General features: G+C 34.8%; 1 protein-coding gene across 2 annotated transcripts; it reads right to left on the reverse strand.

Annotated features, from left to right (window-relative positions):
• Nucleotides 1–5,056: 5,056 nt before the first annotated feature.
• On the reverse strand, nt 5,057–13,988 carry hsd11b1lb (hydroxysteroid (11-beta) dehydrogenase 1-like b). 2 transcript variants are annotated; one of them, XM_042712552.1, is made up of 9 exons: nt 13,822–13,988; nt 10,921–11,051; nt 10,583–10,694; nt 7,735–7,826; nt 7,559–7,652; nt 7,280–7,445; nt 5,479–5,707; nt 5,438–5,441; nt 5,057–5,338 (listed from the first exon to the last, which is right to left on the reverse strand). In XM_042712552.1, the coding sequence occupies exons 1-7, from the start codon at nt 13,895–13,897 to the stop codon at nt 5,521–5,523; spliced, it is 858 nt and encodes a 285-aa protein (XP_042568486.1). In that variant the 5' UTR covers nt 13,898–13,988; the 3' UTR covers nt 5,057–5,338; nt 5,438–5,441; nt 5,479–5,520. The 2 variants fall into 2 exon arrangements, with proteins under 2 accessions (XP_042568486.1, XP_042568476.1); XM_042712542.1 differs by having other exon boundaries at nt 5,057–5,707.
• Between the last annotated feature and the right edge of the window lie 2,688 nt (nt 13,989–16,676).

Raw genomic sequence — 16,676 nt, forward strand, 5'->3', positions numbered from 1 at the left:
ATTCAGAGTAACAAAACTACAGCAGTAACAAGTCCGTGTCTGCTGAATGTATTTAGCAGCGTCTACAGTTAAAGTTAAAATACTTAATGCATTATTATTTAATTATTGTACCATTAAAAATTTACGTATTTACCTTATTTATTCATATTTCAGTACAGTAAAAGTACTCCCCTGCTGAACAAAAATCAATAAAAACCTTCATTGAATTTGTAATGATTAGGCTATAATGGGAATTGTATTGGTTTTAATGGAGACTGTAATGGCCCCTGTGGGTCTTTGTTGGTAATATGTTGTCTTCTATTGGTGGCATGTTAAAACCACTAAAGCCTAATGGGATATGGCCCAAAACACACTGCAGGTGTAATGTTTAGTGGTTAATAGTTAACCGTTTATGGTTTGTAATTGTGTCTGTAGTGGAAACCATTAGCAACTCTGTTTGTGTGTTTTTAGCAGGGACACTTACTTTTTGAGTATAAACGCTGTTTAACATACTAACGAGTAATGAATGTTTAAAAGTTGGTTTGATACTTTATTAAGAGAGTGATGTCATGAGTATGTTGGTTAGCATTAGCATTGGTGTATAAATTATAAATATGTCTGTGATATAATATCTTAAACTTGCAGAGTGAATTTAATCCCCTTTATGTCTTGTGTGTTAAAAGCCTTAATAAATCCAGTATGTCTTTTATTTACTTTAAGTCATCATCAAAACTATTGAGTAATATTCACTTGGCAAAATTTTATTTGTTTATATTCATCTATTTTTTTTTTTTTTTAATTGATAGTTTAAAGAAAAAAGAGTATGTAAATTGCTTGTGTCACTGACGTTGTTTATACACGACATTAAGTAAAACATTGCAATTTGTTTTCTTTTATTTTTACTTTGATTTACTTTGAGTTACTGTGAATATATATTGATTTATTTAAGGTAAAATATATCACTCTTTGGTTGTTTCTTGACTAGAAAATGTTAGTTCTATTGTTGTTGTTTTAGAATTTTTTGAATTTTTAAATGAAATGGAATGGTTTGAAACTTGGTAAAGGTTTTGGCACTTGCTATGTGAACACACACACACACACACACACACACACACAAAATCATAATCATGATTCCAAAAGGTTAAATTGTCCTGAAAAAATAGTAACACTTGTACACCTTGCTGTCAAAAATTATTGCTTTGGAAATGAATGGAATAAAGAAATTCATCTAGTGGAAATGTTTGGTACTGCACTCCAAACAAAATATTACCGCAAGCTCTTTTTTTGCAATATCAACCTCAAATTTGGAACACAACTTGTTTAGATTTGTGGCTTTCATTTTCTCACAGTTTTAGAGTAAATATGTTTTGGAAAATATACATTTTACATAAAAGTGTAAAATCTTATTTTTCATAACTTCTGTAACCTTTTTTATTTTAGTTGGAAATTTCATATTCAGGTCAAAATAAATAAAAAACATAATTGAACTAAAATATAGAACAAAATATAGACCACCTCCTGAGGACAATCAGAGGGTTAAAGCTGAAAACTGTTTCATGCTAGATTGTACGTGCTATTATTTGCCCATAATCCGCTCTGCAGTAAATAACGCTGGAGCACTGGAGGAAACCTGCAGCAGATATCAGATGTGTGTTTGTATGGCGATGGATCTCTCTGCTCTGATCAAGTGTTCATTTGTTTTGCTGAGCTCTGCAAACCAAAGTGCTGAGTCTCTGCCATCGCCACTCCGTCCCGATCAGATTTTAATCAACAAAAACTTTGGTTTGGACAGCTCTCGCACAAACATCCCATCACATACATCTCACTAACAGCCCCATAAGATCAGAATGAATTTCTCTGCAAAGAAGACGACAAGAAAAAAATCAATCCCCTCCTGCTTATTCTCTCCATCATTTGTAAAGAGATTGTTAAAATGAGACATTGATCCAGTTACGATTTCTTTATCAAGGACATCACAGTAGTCTAGTGTACGAGGTTGTGTCCTCCAGATATCTAATTTGCTATAGTAGATGTTAGTATGCATACAGATTTGTCCTTAATCCATCGTAATCACACAAAAGTTTTAGCACACGAATACCACTGAGATTTATGAGACATACAGACTGTTTAATATTTCAGCTGATGTAAAATTAGTATCACAAATCTCAGAGGAACACCGCATTCACTGAATGAATCACACCACCTCAGTTCTGCCTAAAAATAGCCCCTGATGTAAATTTTGAGGTGTCCTTGAGCAAGAAATATGAGGGGTGACAGGTAAAAATATAGTTTTCAACCCATTGATTTCCATTGGTCAAATATCTCTTACCCTATAGTGCCACTGTGTGGTTGAATGTGCAATTTAATCTCTTATTTAGACGTTGTTATGGAGCTATAAGTATTTGGAAACTTTAATCACTCTTGAAAAATCTGTTGTGTTAGATTAAATATCTGTATCTGCAAAAATCGAAATTCGGAAGGTTGCTTATCTTTTATTTAACTTCTTATTTATTTATTTATTTATTGGGTCATTGTTCATTTTAACTTTTCATATTTTTTTCTCTTTTTAGCTTTTTATTTATTTATTATTGTTTTTTGGTCAAGGTCTTGTTTAAATTTTGATTATTTAAAAAAATAAAATGTACTGAATTTATTTATTTATATGTTTGGTCAATGTCTTTGTTGTTTTTGTTTTTTGTGGTTGTTTCGTGTCATGTAAATCATCTGCTTGCAAAGTGTGTTTGTGCATCTTTAAATTAACAACTCTTGTTTTATAATTTTTTGGATTAAATGCAATGATTTTTAGACATTTTTAAGTTTTGCTAAATAATAGAACTGTCTAATTTTTTTCATTAACATTGCTAATTTCATTACCTCGTCTCTAATAATAAACAGACAACTTAAAGACTTGTAAAGATTGAAAGACTGTATTTTATGTTGTGTTGTTAAGTTGAAATACTCTGTATGATTATAGATGTTGTTATTGTTATTATTGTGGTTTTAGTATTTATTTATTTTTTATGTTGACTTTTTAAGACAAAATTGTTAATTATTGTAAGCATTGTAAAGAAAGGATATTGATTGAACTGATTGAGTTATGCAAATTAATTGTTTTTGCCATTGCTACTGACATGGCCTTAAATAAAATAATAAGCCCCAAGAAGCCATGGTTTACAGTGACTTTATAACAGCTAAGGAGCGTTGTTAGGTACAACACGAAGGAACATGTTGTTAGGTACGACGTTGTACCTAACAACACCCCTTAGCTGTTATAAATTCACTGTAAACCACGGCTTCACTGGGCTTATTGCTTTTATAAAATGGTTATTCCACCTACGTACAGTAGTAAGCTTTCACAGAACAAAACAGAGCAAATAAAGTGTAATGATATTAATAAAAACCGTATTCTTCCACCAAACAATGTAGTTCCTATGAAACGATTGTGGTTCCAACAAAGTGGTTGCCGAGCAACACACAGAAGTAAACAAAGGTGTATGTTTGTAGTGTAATTTACAATAGCTTCTAACGCGGCTCAACCAATCAGAATCAAGCACTGGAACTATCCGTTTTATAATCATAAATAAATATTTGCTGATTTGGGATTTATTTTATCACACTTGGAAAAGAACTCTTGTGGATGAGCAGGTCACCATGGAAACGAGCTGGTTCCAGCGAGTGTCTGCTGGTGGCAGTCAGGCCCTCATTAAAGCCTGATGCAGAGACGTCTGAGTTCAGCTGGACAGTTTCTTCACCATCGACGGCCAATTAAAAGTAGCCATGGATTCTGGTGATTTTTTTATTAAATTTGTTTTTTTTCAAGCAATACATTAATTGTAAATATTCCATTGTAGAATAGTTTCTTTTTTTTTCAGTGACTGATTACTCACACAAGCATTTTCCAATGTTTTGTACATGCATTTAAGTACAGCGATACACAGCAAATACCATTTGAATGTTCACTTGATTTTTTATTTTTTATTTTTATCTTTTTATCAAAATCATATTTGGGAGAATTAACACGTCATCGATATCAGCCAACAACAGAGTGTGGTTATAAAGTGTGGTGATACTATTATCTGCTTTCCTCTTTCAATAGTATTTGATTTATTATTTATTGTTCTTTAAATATTTTTAATACGAAATATAAAAATATTTTCATATTTGTTTTAATCCTGTGAAATTAAAATTGTTAACTTGTTTTTATTTTATTCATTTATTTATTTCTTATGTGTTTTGTCTTTTTTGTCTTGGCTGTTTTGTCTTTTTTTTTTTTTTTTTTTTTGTCTGTTAGATTTGATGTTTTGTGTAAATGCTCATTAATGTTTCAAGTGTTGTTTTGTACACTACCATTAATACACACACAAACGATGTGGTCAGAAATTACTGAAAGTCTGTCCTTGAACATATGTAAATTGCTGAGGCTTTTTCTGCTTCCCATAAATCTGTTTATCTGCTGACCTTGTTGTTTTATTGTATTTAATTTCACAGAACAAGGGCAGCATGAGGACTGATATCTGAAGTGTTTAAATACAGCAGCTGATAGGTACATAAAATCAGACATGGAGTTGAGCTCAAAAAGTGGTCATATGCAAGATTAATGTTTCACTTATAACAGTTATCAGCTCCTGACAGACAGTTACAATGCCTCACATTGACTCTTGATGGTTTTGACCTTGCTTTCATGGCTTCTCATTAACCAGTATGACCCATATAACATGTAATGTTTGTATTATGGATATACTTTAAACTTAAATATTGGCACAGCTTCACCAGAAAAAGCCTTTACTGGTTGGAGGCTTTCAAATATTTAATTATAAATGACTTCGAGACATTGGGACAATTCATTTCCATTTGTACGTGTCACAACAACCAGACGAACAAGTGTTTAATTGCAGATTTTACATCCTTCAGTGGTTTTATCAAGTGGTTTGGGTCTCCAATTATATTGCTTTTTTTTGGGGGGGGGGGGGAGGAGGAATCACACAGGGGAAAGACTTTTTTGTTAAAGTTTTGCAAATCCCACGTCTGACGTTAATATTTCCACATTTGTTTTTAAATGAAGACTGTGGATACAGACTCACAAACTGATGCAGTGTTTAATAAACTGAATACAATTAACTATTTGCAAGTTCAAATCGCAAAAGCATAGTCTTTTAACCTGCTGTCTTTTAATTTCTAAAACGTAAAAATGGCCTCAAATGCACATTAATTCATCACAATGCATATGTTCTTAGGAAATAATGAAAATCCTGTTTGTAAAAGCAACTGTATGTAGTTTTATGGATTTTTGTGACTTTCGCACTTCCTAATGTTAAGTGAGTGGAATTCAGTGTGGTAAATATATCACTGTCCTAATACAGCGGATAGCTGTACACATGCATTTGTTGCTGTGTAAAGCTATCAGCTTTTTTTGCAGAATTTCTGATCCGCTCAACCAACTTACACATTCTCAGAACAGATGTATGGAATGATTTTGAAACTGATATTTCAAGGTAAAAACCTTACATACAGTTGCTTTAATGTCTGAACTATGCAGATGTTTTATTCTTTATTCTCCGCACTGAGGCTTGATAGCAGAATATCCTTCCCGAAGGGGAAGATGTTATTGATCAGGCAGGTGAAGTAGTGGAACCAGGGGTAGTAGGCCTCCTTCTGACGGGTCGCCCCGGCTTTGATGATGCTCAGAGCAGCTTCACTGGCAGGATAGGCGGTCATCGTGTTGAATCCTCTGCAGAGAGATTTGATAGAGAATACAGTTATGGGCGATTCAGCCAATTACTATGATGCATTTAAAAACCATATTGACTGTATGACAGTGAAATTAATGCACTAATGCAAACTGACAAGTAAAATGTGCTTAATTGTCGTGTAGACAATACTATGGCCCAGACATGTTCCTTTACAGTCAGTCGGTTGTGTCAATGTGTGTGAAGTTGCTTGAACGATGAATCATGATGTCTGGTGTCGATAGTTATGTTTAGCACATTGTTCTGTCCACTATAATAGATCACCAAGGTAACAAGATAAATGAGCCTGAGGACAAACTGCAAATGAATTCATAAACTGCTTCCTAAAAATATCTTGAGTGATGCACAGAATAGAATGGAACATTGATTGCATTTGAACCGCATCAATGTCCTCGAAAGATCTGGACAGAAAACACTTTGTATCTTTGTTAACATTAGTTAATAAAAATACTGTTCATTGTTAGTTCATGTTTGCTCAGGTCCATTAAATAATATTAACAGACGTTATTATTATTATTCACAGAAGATTAATGAATTTATTTTCCATTGTTCATTTATTTTAACCAATGCAGTTAATTAATGTTAACAAATGGGACCTTACTGTGATGTATTACCAAATGCAAACTGCATCTTAATTTGCATGTTATAACCAAAGTGATAATGGCATATTTTCTTTTCTTTTTTTCTTTTTTTTTTGCTTTGTTTTAATTATCTTTTTCAAACAATTTAACTAAAATGTTTTTTTTTTAACTATTCAACAATATACCCCCCCCCCCCCCAAAAAAAAAAAAAAAAAACCAGGTTTCACAAAAGACAAGTAAATAAATAAATTAATAAGTAATAGTAATAACTTAACTTAATGGTAATAAAGAAAAAATAAATAAATAACTGATCATCTTAATGATAATAAATATGTTAATAAATAAATAATATTTAAATAATAATTAAAAAAGTAAATTAAAAACAAATTCAATGTTTCTCTTTAGGTTATCTTCAGATTCATCTCAGAAAACTATTTACATTTTTCCAACTCAGTGATTCTGTTTTTTTTTTCTGTCATAGTGTTAAATGTTTCATTTGTATGTTATAAGTTGCACTGAATAAATACAGCTGGATAAAACTGTGTCCGCCTTCATTTCAGGCTGCAAAGCAACAAAATGTGATTAATTTAAAAGGGGTGATTGTTTTCTATACCCACTGTAAATAAACATAATTCTTAACCTTTTTAAGATATCCCATAAAACAGTAACACATAAAGATTACTAATATTTCTCTAAAATGGCCAGCAACTACATTAAACATTTAAGGCACAAACTGTAAATTCAGAGGCATGTTGCATTTATAAAACATAAAATACTGTGTTTGCTGTATGAGAGAAATGCTGATGAAAAAAAGGTTGTAATTATTATATAATTTACTTGAAAAAAGGGTTATGTTAATTAAAAATAGTTATTACTTTGGCTGAATATATACATAGCATTTCTGATATTCCAAACATACAAAACAAAGTCATGATTTTTGTCTGCAGTGAAGTGTTAAAACAGAAAACCAACTTGATCTTATTCATGGCTGCTTCTGTGTCTATCAGTCCGAGGATCAAGATGGAAACAGACACGTTGCTCTTCTTGATTGCCAGTTCATTCTGCAGCGCCCCGAAGAATCCGTTCATAGCAAACTTGGTCGAGGTGTATGGAGCCACAAATGGACTCGCCAGCTTACCTGAATCAGGGAGGAAAAGAGCCAAAAGTGCTTTTAACTTTTTCAGTTCCAGCAGAAAAACTGAATTTAGATTAATATTAATTCAACGTGCACCAACAAAGTTAAAGACTCACCTGCCAGTGAAGACACTACAATGATGGATCCACCAGACGTTTCCAGAACAGGAAAAGCTGCTGCGGCCATTTGCACAAAACTCACAAAATTCACCTGCAACAAGTGAGAGATCAGTGTGGAAAGAAAATAAAGAAATCCACATGTTGCACTGCAGCAACAAAATTCTGTGTTTCACCTGCATGAGTGACCTGACGTGATCTGCGTCTCCATTCCAGAGTTCAATATTCATGTTTCCAACATGATTCAACACTAGAAAGTCCAGCCCCCCTGCAAAACGAATATCAGGAGTATCATGCTGAATACATTCGGCAAAGTTTGGAAGAATTATGATTTTTTTTATGATTTTGATAGACCTTTCTTCTCCCACCAAGGCTATATTTATTTCATTAGAATGATTTCTGAAGGATCATGTGACACTGAAGACTCGAGTAATGATGTTGAAAAACCTGCTTTGGTCACAGCAATCACATTTTATTATACAGGTCCTTCTCAAAAAAATTAGCATATTGTGAAAAAGTTCATTATTTTCCATAATGTAATGATAAAAATTAAACTTTCATATATTTTAGATTCATTGCACACCAACTGAAATATTTCAGGTCTTTTATTGTTTTAATACTGATGATTTTGGCATACAGCTCATGAAAACCCAAAATTCCTTTCTCAAAAAATTAGCATATCATGAAAACGTTCTCTAAACGAGCTATTAACCTAATCATCTGAATCAACTAATTAACTCTAAACACCTGCAAAAGGTTCATTACTCAAAACCGCAATCATGGGTAAGAGGTTAACCCAGAAGGCCATCATTGACACCCTCAAGCGAGAGGGTAAGACACAGAAAGAAATTTCTGAACGAATAGGCTGTTCCCAGAGTGCTGTATCAAGGCACCTCAGTGGGGAAGTCTGTGGGAAGGAAAAGTGTGGCCAAAAAATGCTGCACAACGAGAAGAGGTGACCGGACCCTGAGGAAGATTGTGGAGAAGGACCGATTCCAGACCTTGGGGGACCTGCGGAAGCAGTGGACTGAGTCTGGATTAGAAACATCCGGAGCCACCGTGCACAGGCGTGTGCTTTTGAACCAGAAACAGCGGCAGAAGCGCCTGACCTGGGCTACAGAGAAGCAGCACTGGACTGTTGCTCAGTGGTCCAAAGTACTTTTTTCGGATGAAAGCAAATTTTGCATGTCATTCGGAAATCAAGGTGCCAGAGTCTGGAGGAAGACTGGGGAGAAGGAAATGCCAAAAGTCCAGTGTCAAGTACCCACAGTCAGTGATGGTCTGGGGTGCCATGTCAGCTGCTGGTGTTGGTCCACTGTGTTTTATCAAGGGCAGGGTCAATGCAGCTAGCTATCAGGAGATTTTGGAGCACTTCATGCTTCCATCTGCTGAAAAGCTTTATGGAGATGAAGATTTCATTTTTCAGCACGACCTGGCACCTGCTCACAGTGCCAAAACCACTGGTAAATGGTTTACTGACCATGGTATTACTGTGCTCAATTGGCCTGCCAACTCTCCTGACCTGAACCCCATAGAGAATCTGTGGGATATTGTGAAGAGAAAGTTGAGACGAGAGACGCAAGACCCAACACTCTGGATGAGCTTAAGGCCGCTATCGAAGCATCCTGGGCCTCCATAACACCTCAGCAGGTCCACAGGCTGATCGCCTCCATGCCACGCCGCATTGAAGCAGTCATTTCTGCAAAAAGATTCCCGACCAAGTATTGAGTGCATAACTGAACATAATTATTTGAAGGTTGACTTTTTTTGTATTAAAAAACACTTTTCTTTTATTGGTCGGATGAAATATGCTAATTTTTTTGAGATAGGAATTTTGGGTTTTCATGAGCTGTATGCCAAAATCATCAGTATTAAAACAATAAAAGACCTGAAATATTTCAGTTGGTGTGCAATGAATCTAAAATATATGAAAGTTTAATTTTTATCATTACATTATGGAAAATAATGAACTTTTTCACAATATGCTAATTTTTTGAGAAGGACCTGTATATTACAATAGAAAATGGTTCATTTTAAAATTGTAAAAATATTTCACAATATTACTACTTTCATTGTACCAGGGCTCACAAAATCTCAAAATCCCTGGCAGCCCTTCAGAAAGGCACACTTCAGATTTAGGTAGCTCGAAATAAAATTTATCTAGCCCAAGTAAAAAAAAATAAAAATAAATACAACTTGAAATGTCAATCAAATCATTTTCAAAACACAAATATCAAGGTAGGAATTGTATTTAATTATGTACAAGGTATCTGCAGAAATTTTTAAGAATCAGTTTAGGGATTTTATGACCCCTTTTAAGAGCTGCACAAATAAACTGAACACTGCGTGAGGGCAGGGCAATAACTATGGCAACATACAGTATTAAACCGCAAAATTACATGATTTACAGTTCACAAGAACACAAAAGGTCTTATAAAATGATAAACATCACATTTCAGTCTTTAAACCATTTTTAAGAAAAGGGATGAATCAAACATAAATTCTTATATTAATTGAAAACACATAAGTATTACTATCTTATACTGTCTCTAGATTACCTTCTTTTCATATTTACAACTGTGTTTGCTGAGTAAAAACATGGGTCAATATTCGCATTCGTCTGAACATAAACAGCAGAAAGCCTTATTGAAAATGCTAATTCATTCTCTGCCACTAGATGGCACTCATAAATACTACATTATCAGGCATTATAGTTGAGATGAAAAGAAAATGCCATAGAAACTTTTCTGAAGACAGTCGGTTCCCTTCAGAGATGCATTCATATAAAAGCACCCGTGCCATGTTTTGACTTTGAAACGTGCAGAGCCCATATTTATTCAATGAAATCATAGCCTTAGATTTTCATTTTAGTACATTTTCTGGAAAACACAATAGCCCCTGGACGTCAGGATTTTGGGAGCAATGTGTATTTTAAATCAGTAAATGCAGCTTTGGAGAGCAGAAGAAATTATTCCAAATAGCTTGTGTATTTCTTATGCAATGTGAGATGCAATCAGTTCTCACCCAGGTTTTCCACAGCGTATTTAAAGACTCTCTCGGGGTCGGCGGGGTCAGACATGTCTCCGGGCACATACATCACCTTCTGAGCGCCCAGTTTCTCACACTTCTGCACCACCTGAACATCCACAGGACAGAGGCAGGCAGCGCATGATTTCTGTAAATCTCTAATGTTCATTTGCTCAGTTTTTACTTTCATGTGAAATCATTGTATTATTGCTCCCCTTACATAGAATTCCAAAAGTTCTCAGCTTTGACAGCCTCTGCATTATTTGCCATAAATATGTTTTTGAAGGCAATAATACACCATTGTTTAAAAACTGGTCTGGGACAAAACAACTGACCGTTTTTAAAGCATTTACTCGTCTGGCAGTGATGACGATCTGAGCTCCAAACTTTGCATAATGGTAGGCCATCTGCTCCCCAATCCCTGAACTGGCCCCTGTGATCAGCACTCGGGCCCCCCGAACAGACTCTATGAGCAGGAACACACTTCAGGACATCCCACTCCTTTTCAGGTAACTTAATCCAGCCACCACTTGATCACTGGATTTCTTAAGGCTTGAACTCCCATAAAGGTCAAAACATAAAAGCTAGAAGCAATCTTAACTATAAAGCCTATTGTATCATATTTGATGCTCAAATTTCTGAGGCCCCTAAATGATCAACATGATCAAAACATGTGCTTTGCATGTTCTTTGCTGTCAAATCTTTATGGATTTTAATAAAGTAAATATATGAATATCTTTCATATTTTTAGTAATATTTCAAGATGAACACTTACTGGACTGGAGCGACTTAGATTTACTTTATCATCTATATATAATTTTTTTGAAAATCATGTTCAAATTTGAGTCTCAAATATGATTATTAGGCTTTTAAGGAACATTTATTTGTTCATCTCTCAATCATCATTGTATTGCATTGCATTAAATGTTTTAATCATAAAAATATCATCTTACTAAGACGTATTATTGGTGGATATAGAGTGACAACTGATGTTTATATTATTTTATGTATGTATCTACTATACTGAAGAGATACTCCATGCCCAAAATTAATATTTTGTCATTAATCACTTACCCCCATGTCGTTTCAAACCCCTTAAAGCTTTGTTCGTCCTCGGAACACAATTTAAGATATTTTGGATGAAAACCGGGAGGCTTGTGACTGTCCGAATGTCAGTAAATTGCACTGTCAAGTTCCAGAAAAGCAGCGGTTCTCAATTCCAGTCCTCGCGGCCCCCTTATCTGCACATTTTGTATGTCTCTCTTATCGCTTCAGACTTTTGTTCTATTCGAACGTAAGTGCCCTGCGAAGTGGACATTATAGGGTATTCCACCACGAACGTATATGTTCCATTCAAAGTGCATTGAAGTGTGCGAGACGTGAATTTAAATTGTATTTATTTTCAGAGGTATATGGTGTCAGACTTGTCACACCGAAGTGCAAGCAGTTGAATGTTCTGAATGCAAGCAGCATACGCTTTTCTGTGTTCTGTGCTGCCTGCGTACAGCTCATATTCTCCAAAATGGCGCTACGGTGATGTGGAGAGACACAGAGGAGACGAATTGTTGAATAAAATCATTATTTTTGTTTTCTTCGCATACAAAAAGTATTCTTGTCGCTTCATAAAATTCAGATTGAATCACTGATGGCAGATGGAGTATTCTGACGATGTCTTTCATACTTTTATGGACCTTGACAGTGTAATTTACTCGGCAGTCTATGGGACAGTCACAAGCCTCCCGGTTTTCATCCAAAATATCTTAAATTGTTTTCCGAAGACGAACGAATCAGTGTTAATTTCGTCGACGAGGACGAAAAATATTCGTTAGCGAACATTTTTTCTATGACTAGGACGAGACATTGATGAGCTAAACCTAATATCTGATGATAAAAACTATGACAAAATTTATGCCGCGTCTTCGTTAACTGGACGAGATGGGACTATAATGTTATTTGAGGACTACTGGACATTCAAAATACATCCTATAGGCTACTGGCTTGTCCTTCAAAATGTGCGTCCCTGTCATTGGATTGCAATCGGATATGGGGTTTTCGCATATCTAGTCTCAGCATGGCAGCTGCAGTGGATGGATAGGCTACCAAAATGTGAACCATCATTCAAATCAAGTGGTAATTGATTTGGTCTAAAGAGAGAAGAATTAATAACTGTTTTTGTTAGATAACTACATATAAATTAGCTACCAAAATAAATGTTGGTAACTGCAGTTTGACTAAAATATTGACTAAAATTAATGACTAAAAGTTGACAAAAATGCAATGACTTTTCGTTGACTAAAACTAGACTAAAACTATGAAAGACTCAAATGACTAAAATGTGACTAAGACTATTAAGCATTTTCGTCTCAAGATAAAGACTAAGACTAAATCAAAAAGGCCTGTCAAAATTAACACTGGAACAAAGCTTTTAGGGGTTGGGATGACATGGGGTTAAATGACAAAAATTTCATTTTGGGGTGGAGTAACCCTTTAATGCCTTTCTTGTCCGTCTGCATCTTTCTTGTGATTTTAGCGCCAGTTTGCTCTCCTGCCCATTATTTACAGCAGTAGTTTCCAGGGAGATTTTTTTTTTTTTTTTTTTTACTCAGTAATTGATGTGTTTTAAAATGTAGTGAAGTACAATTCTTCAAACAAAATATACTTAAGTGAAATTAAAATTACAGGTTTTAAAAATTACTTTAAATGTAGAAGTACACAAAAAAGCTACTCAATTACAGTAACGTGAGTAAATGTAATTCGTTACTTTCCACCTCTGCACTTTAGTTAAGGTTAGTTAATATATTAACTGACATGAACAAGCAATGAACAATACATGTATTACAGTATTTATTAATCTTTGTTGATGTTAGTTAATTAAAATACAGTTGTTCATTGTTCATGTTAGTTCACAATGCATTAACTAATGTTAACAAGCACAACTTTTGATTTTAATAATGCAGTATTAATATGCAGTAGTAGGAATCAATCAACATTAACTAAGATTAATAAATGCTGTAGAAATATTGTTAATGCTTAGTTCATGTTAACTAAAGTAGTTAAATAATGTTAACCAATGAACCTTATTGTAAAGTGTTACCGCTTTAAACATCTTTTTTTAGGATTCCACAAAGTAGGCTACTGTATGACATGTTTATATTAGTCATGTGGCAAATTAAGGACTAGAAAATGGCATTTGATAATAAAATGAGCATAATAACACGAAAAGCTGTTGTCTTGACCTGGATCAAACGTATCTCTCCACATGTAGGCCGTGAGGGCAGCGACCAGCATAAAAAAGCCCAAATACCCCTTCATTTTCACTGCTGTCCTCGATCAGAAGCTCGGTGTGTGAATCCTGTGCGAGTGCATTGAGAAATGCCACTTCTGACTGCATGTGAGTGTACTGCTGATTAGTGTTAGGAAGGTTACTTTGGAAATGTAATAGGTTACAGATTACAAGATACCCTATTTAAAATATAATAGTAGTGTTACTTTTTCAATTACTTTATTATAGTAATGTAACTGATTACTTTTCTAAATTTCTAATGAATGATTATTTGCAACTGTTAATTATTTTTAAACATTTACACCATGCAGGGTTAACCTTACAGTAGTGCTCAACACTGTCAGACTTTCAAAATCCTTCATCACTTGAATTAAGATGATCAAATTTGAACACATTCACCACAAAATCAGACTTTAGTACTGCCTTTTACTTTGAGATCGATCTGAAGTTCAATGCAGATTTAAAATCATAAGAAATAGTTTACTGATACTGTTTTTGAAACCAAATCTTTGCATAAGGAAACACCGCATGACATGGTTTTTCCATGGTTTGGTAAAAATAGTTAATTAAAAAATAATAATAAATAAAAATATATACATCAACTCAAATACGATTATATAATAAGCATGTGTCCTATTCTGTGTTCTAAACTCCTGGAACATTTGGTGTCTCTGTGTATATGATATGATGATAGTTTTCTCAAAATAAGTAAAATGCTCATGAAGTGACTCAGAGCAGTTCTAGAGATTATGATTATGTGTTCATGTACTATATATTGAGGCTGAAAACACAGCGAGCTTCGGTAGGCCTATCTGTATTAAATGGAACTGCATGTCTGCGCCATTAATTTCCTCGAGGGGCGGACTGGGAAAAAAGTTTCAGGCCGGGAAATCTCACACTCATACACCAACAACAAATTCTGAAACATGGACAACCCTATTTTTTGTATGGACCAGTCTCCAGGCCAGGACCAGCAGACTAAAGGACAGCTTCATTCATCAGGCTGTCAGGAAGCTGAACTCCCTCCCGACCTTTGCCCCACTCCCCCTTTTACCCCATGCACCCTGAACTCTGAACTTCTCTAACCTATTTAATGTTCTACTGTTAGTGTTATCTGTATGCACCAAGGGTCTGCGAGTAACGTAATTTCAATTCTCTGTATGTATGTACTGTACATGTGGAAGAATCAACAATAAAGCAGACTTGACTTGACTTGACTAGTTACTCCCCAGCACTGCTGCTGATATAGAAACGAGCCATAAAGCGTGACCCTGAGATCCAGCGCGCTGGATAATGACCAAGAGTTCAGTGCTCAGTAGTAGGCTGAAGGTCTGTCAGTATTGTTTACGTTTCAAAACGGAGGAAAGGGTGGGGGGGGGGGCATTCAAACTAGTCTGTTGTTCTTTATGACATTTTTTTATCTTGAAATATCAGTTTCAAAATAATTCTGATTGGACACTGACTGATTTATAGCAAAGTCCTTTAAAGACAAGTCATGTCACTCAGCGGCCATCTTTGAAACGCCTCTAAGCCAGCAAAAGATGCATCAACAGCTGGGAATTACAGGCCAATAGCCCTTACGTCTAATTTTTGTAAAATAATGGAAAAAATGATTGTAAATAGGATAAATCATGTATTAAAGAGTAAGGGAGGGTTAGCACCTTATCAGTATGGTTTTAGACAATGTTGTTCAACATTGAATGCATTAATAAAGCTGGAGACAGATGTCAAGAAAGCTATAATAATGAAAGAGGGTTTAGTAGCAGTTTATTTTGATATTGAAAAGGCATATGACATGATGTGGAATGAAGGTTTACTGCTAAAATTGGGAAAAATTGGAATTGAAGGAAGAATTTATAACTGGGCTTTAAGTTTTTTATTAGATAGAACAATTCAGGTTTCACTTCACACTCCATCACAGTAGGTGGCGGTATGCACCTAAGTCGTGCATGGGGGAAGTCGTGGCCTAGTGGTTAGAGAGTTTGACTCCTAACCCTATGGTTGTGGGTTCAAGTCTCGGGCTGGCAATATCACGACTGAGGTGCTTTTGAGCACCGAACCCCCAAATGCTCCCTGGGCGCCACAGCATAAATGGCTGCCCACTGCTCCGGGTGTGTGTTCACGGTGTATGTGCTCTTTGGATTTGAGACTTTAGTCTTTGCAACTTTACAGATCTTCTTTATGCACCAAGAGCTTGTAACACTCCAAAGAGAAAGGAAATATTGACCACTTGAACACTTTCTATAAAACCTGTATTTATAATACATTATAAAGGTATTCTTAAAGCATTATAAGGAAAGAATAATGCATTATAAGAAACCTTATAATATGTTGCATCATCTTATAAATAATCATAAGAACAGTTTTAATGTATTATAATACTTATTTGTGGTTAAGTGAATGATGATTTATAACACACAATGAACACGTTGCATCCACTTAAGTTACAATGGATTATATTTCTCATAGTTATATATAATGTATTACAGGTCTCATATCTTGCCAATGTTTAAGATCTGCACAATACCTTAGTACACCTTATTAGTGTTTTTACTGTAAAATAAGAAATACAAAGTCTGTATGAAAACATTCCAAAATGCTTTGTGGTCTTATTATTTATAAGTGCTCTTTGTCTGCTTTCAGTGAAGTAACTTCACCGTACTTATAGCAGACAAAGACCACTTTTAAATAATAATATTTTTTCTCAAACAGCCATACGATCAGATATCAGATCAGATGAATGTGTACACATTTGCTTTGAACTATTTTTATTGTAATATCAATTTGATTATTTGGATGGGACCCTTT

This window comes from Cyprinus carpio, chromosome A2, assembly GCF_018340385.1.
Source record: "Cyprinus carpio isolate SPL01 chromosome A2, ASM1834038v1, whole genome shotgun sequence".
Lineage (NCBI taxonomy): Eukaryota > Metazoa > Chordata > Actinopteri > Cypriniformes > Cyprinidae > Cyprinus > Cyprinus carpio.

Coding starts and splice junctions, on each gene's coding strand:
- hsd11b1lb (XM_042712552.1), bottom strand. CDS start 13,897: ATGAAGGGGTATTTGGGCTTTTTTATGCTGGTCGCTGCCCTCACGGCC. Junction 10,695..10,920: donor GAGTAAATGCTTTAAAAACG/GTCAGTTGTTTT, acceptor GTGGATGTTCAG/GTGGTGCAGAAGTGTGAGAA. Junction 7,653..7,734: donor ACGTCAGGTCACTCATGCAG/GTGAAACACAGA, acceptor CACTTGTTGCAG/GTGAATTTTGTGAGTTTTGT.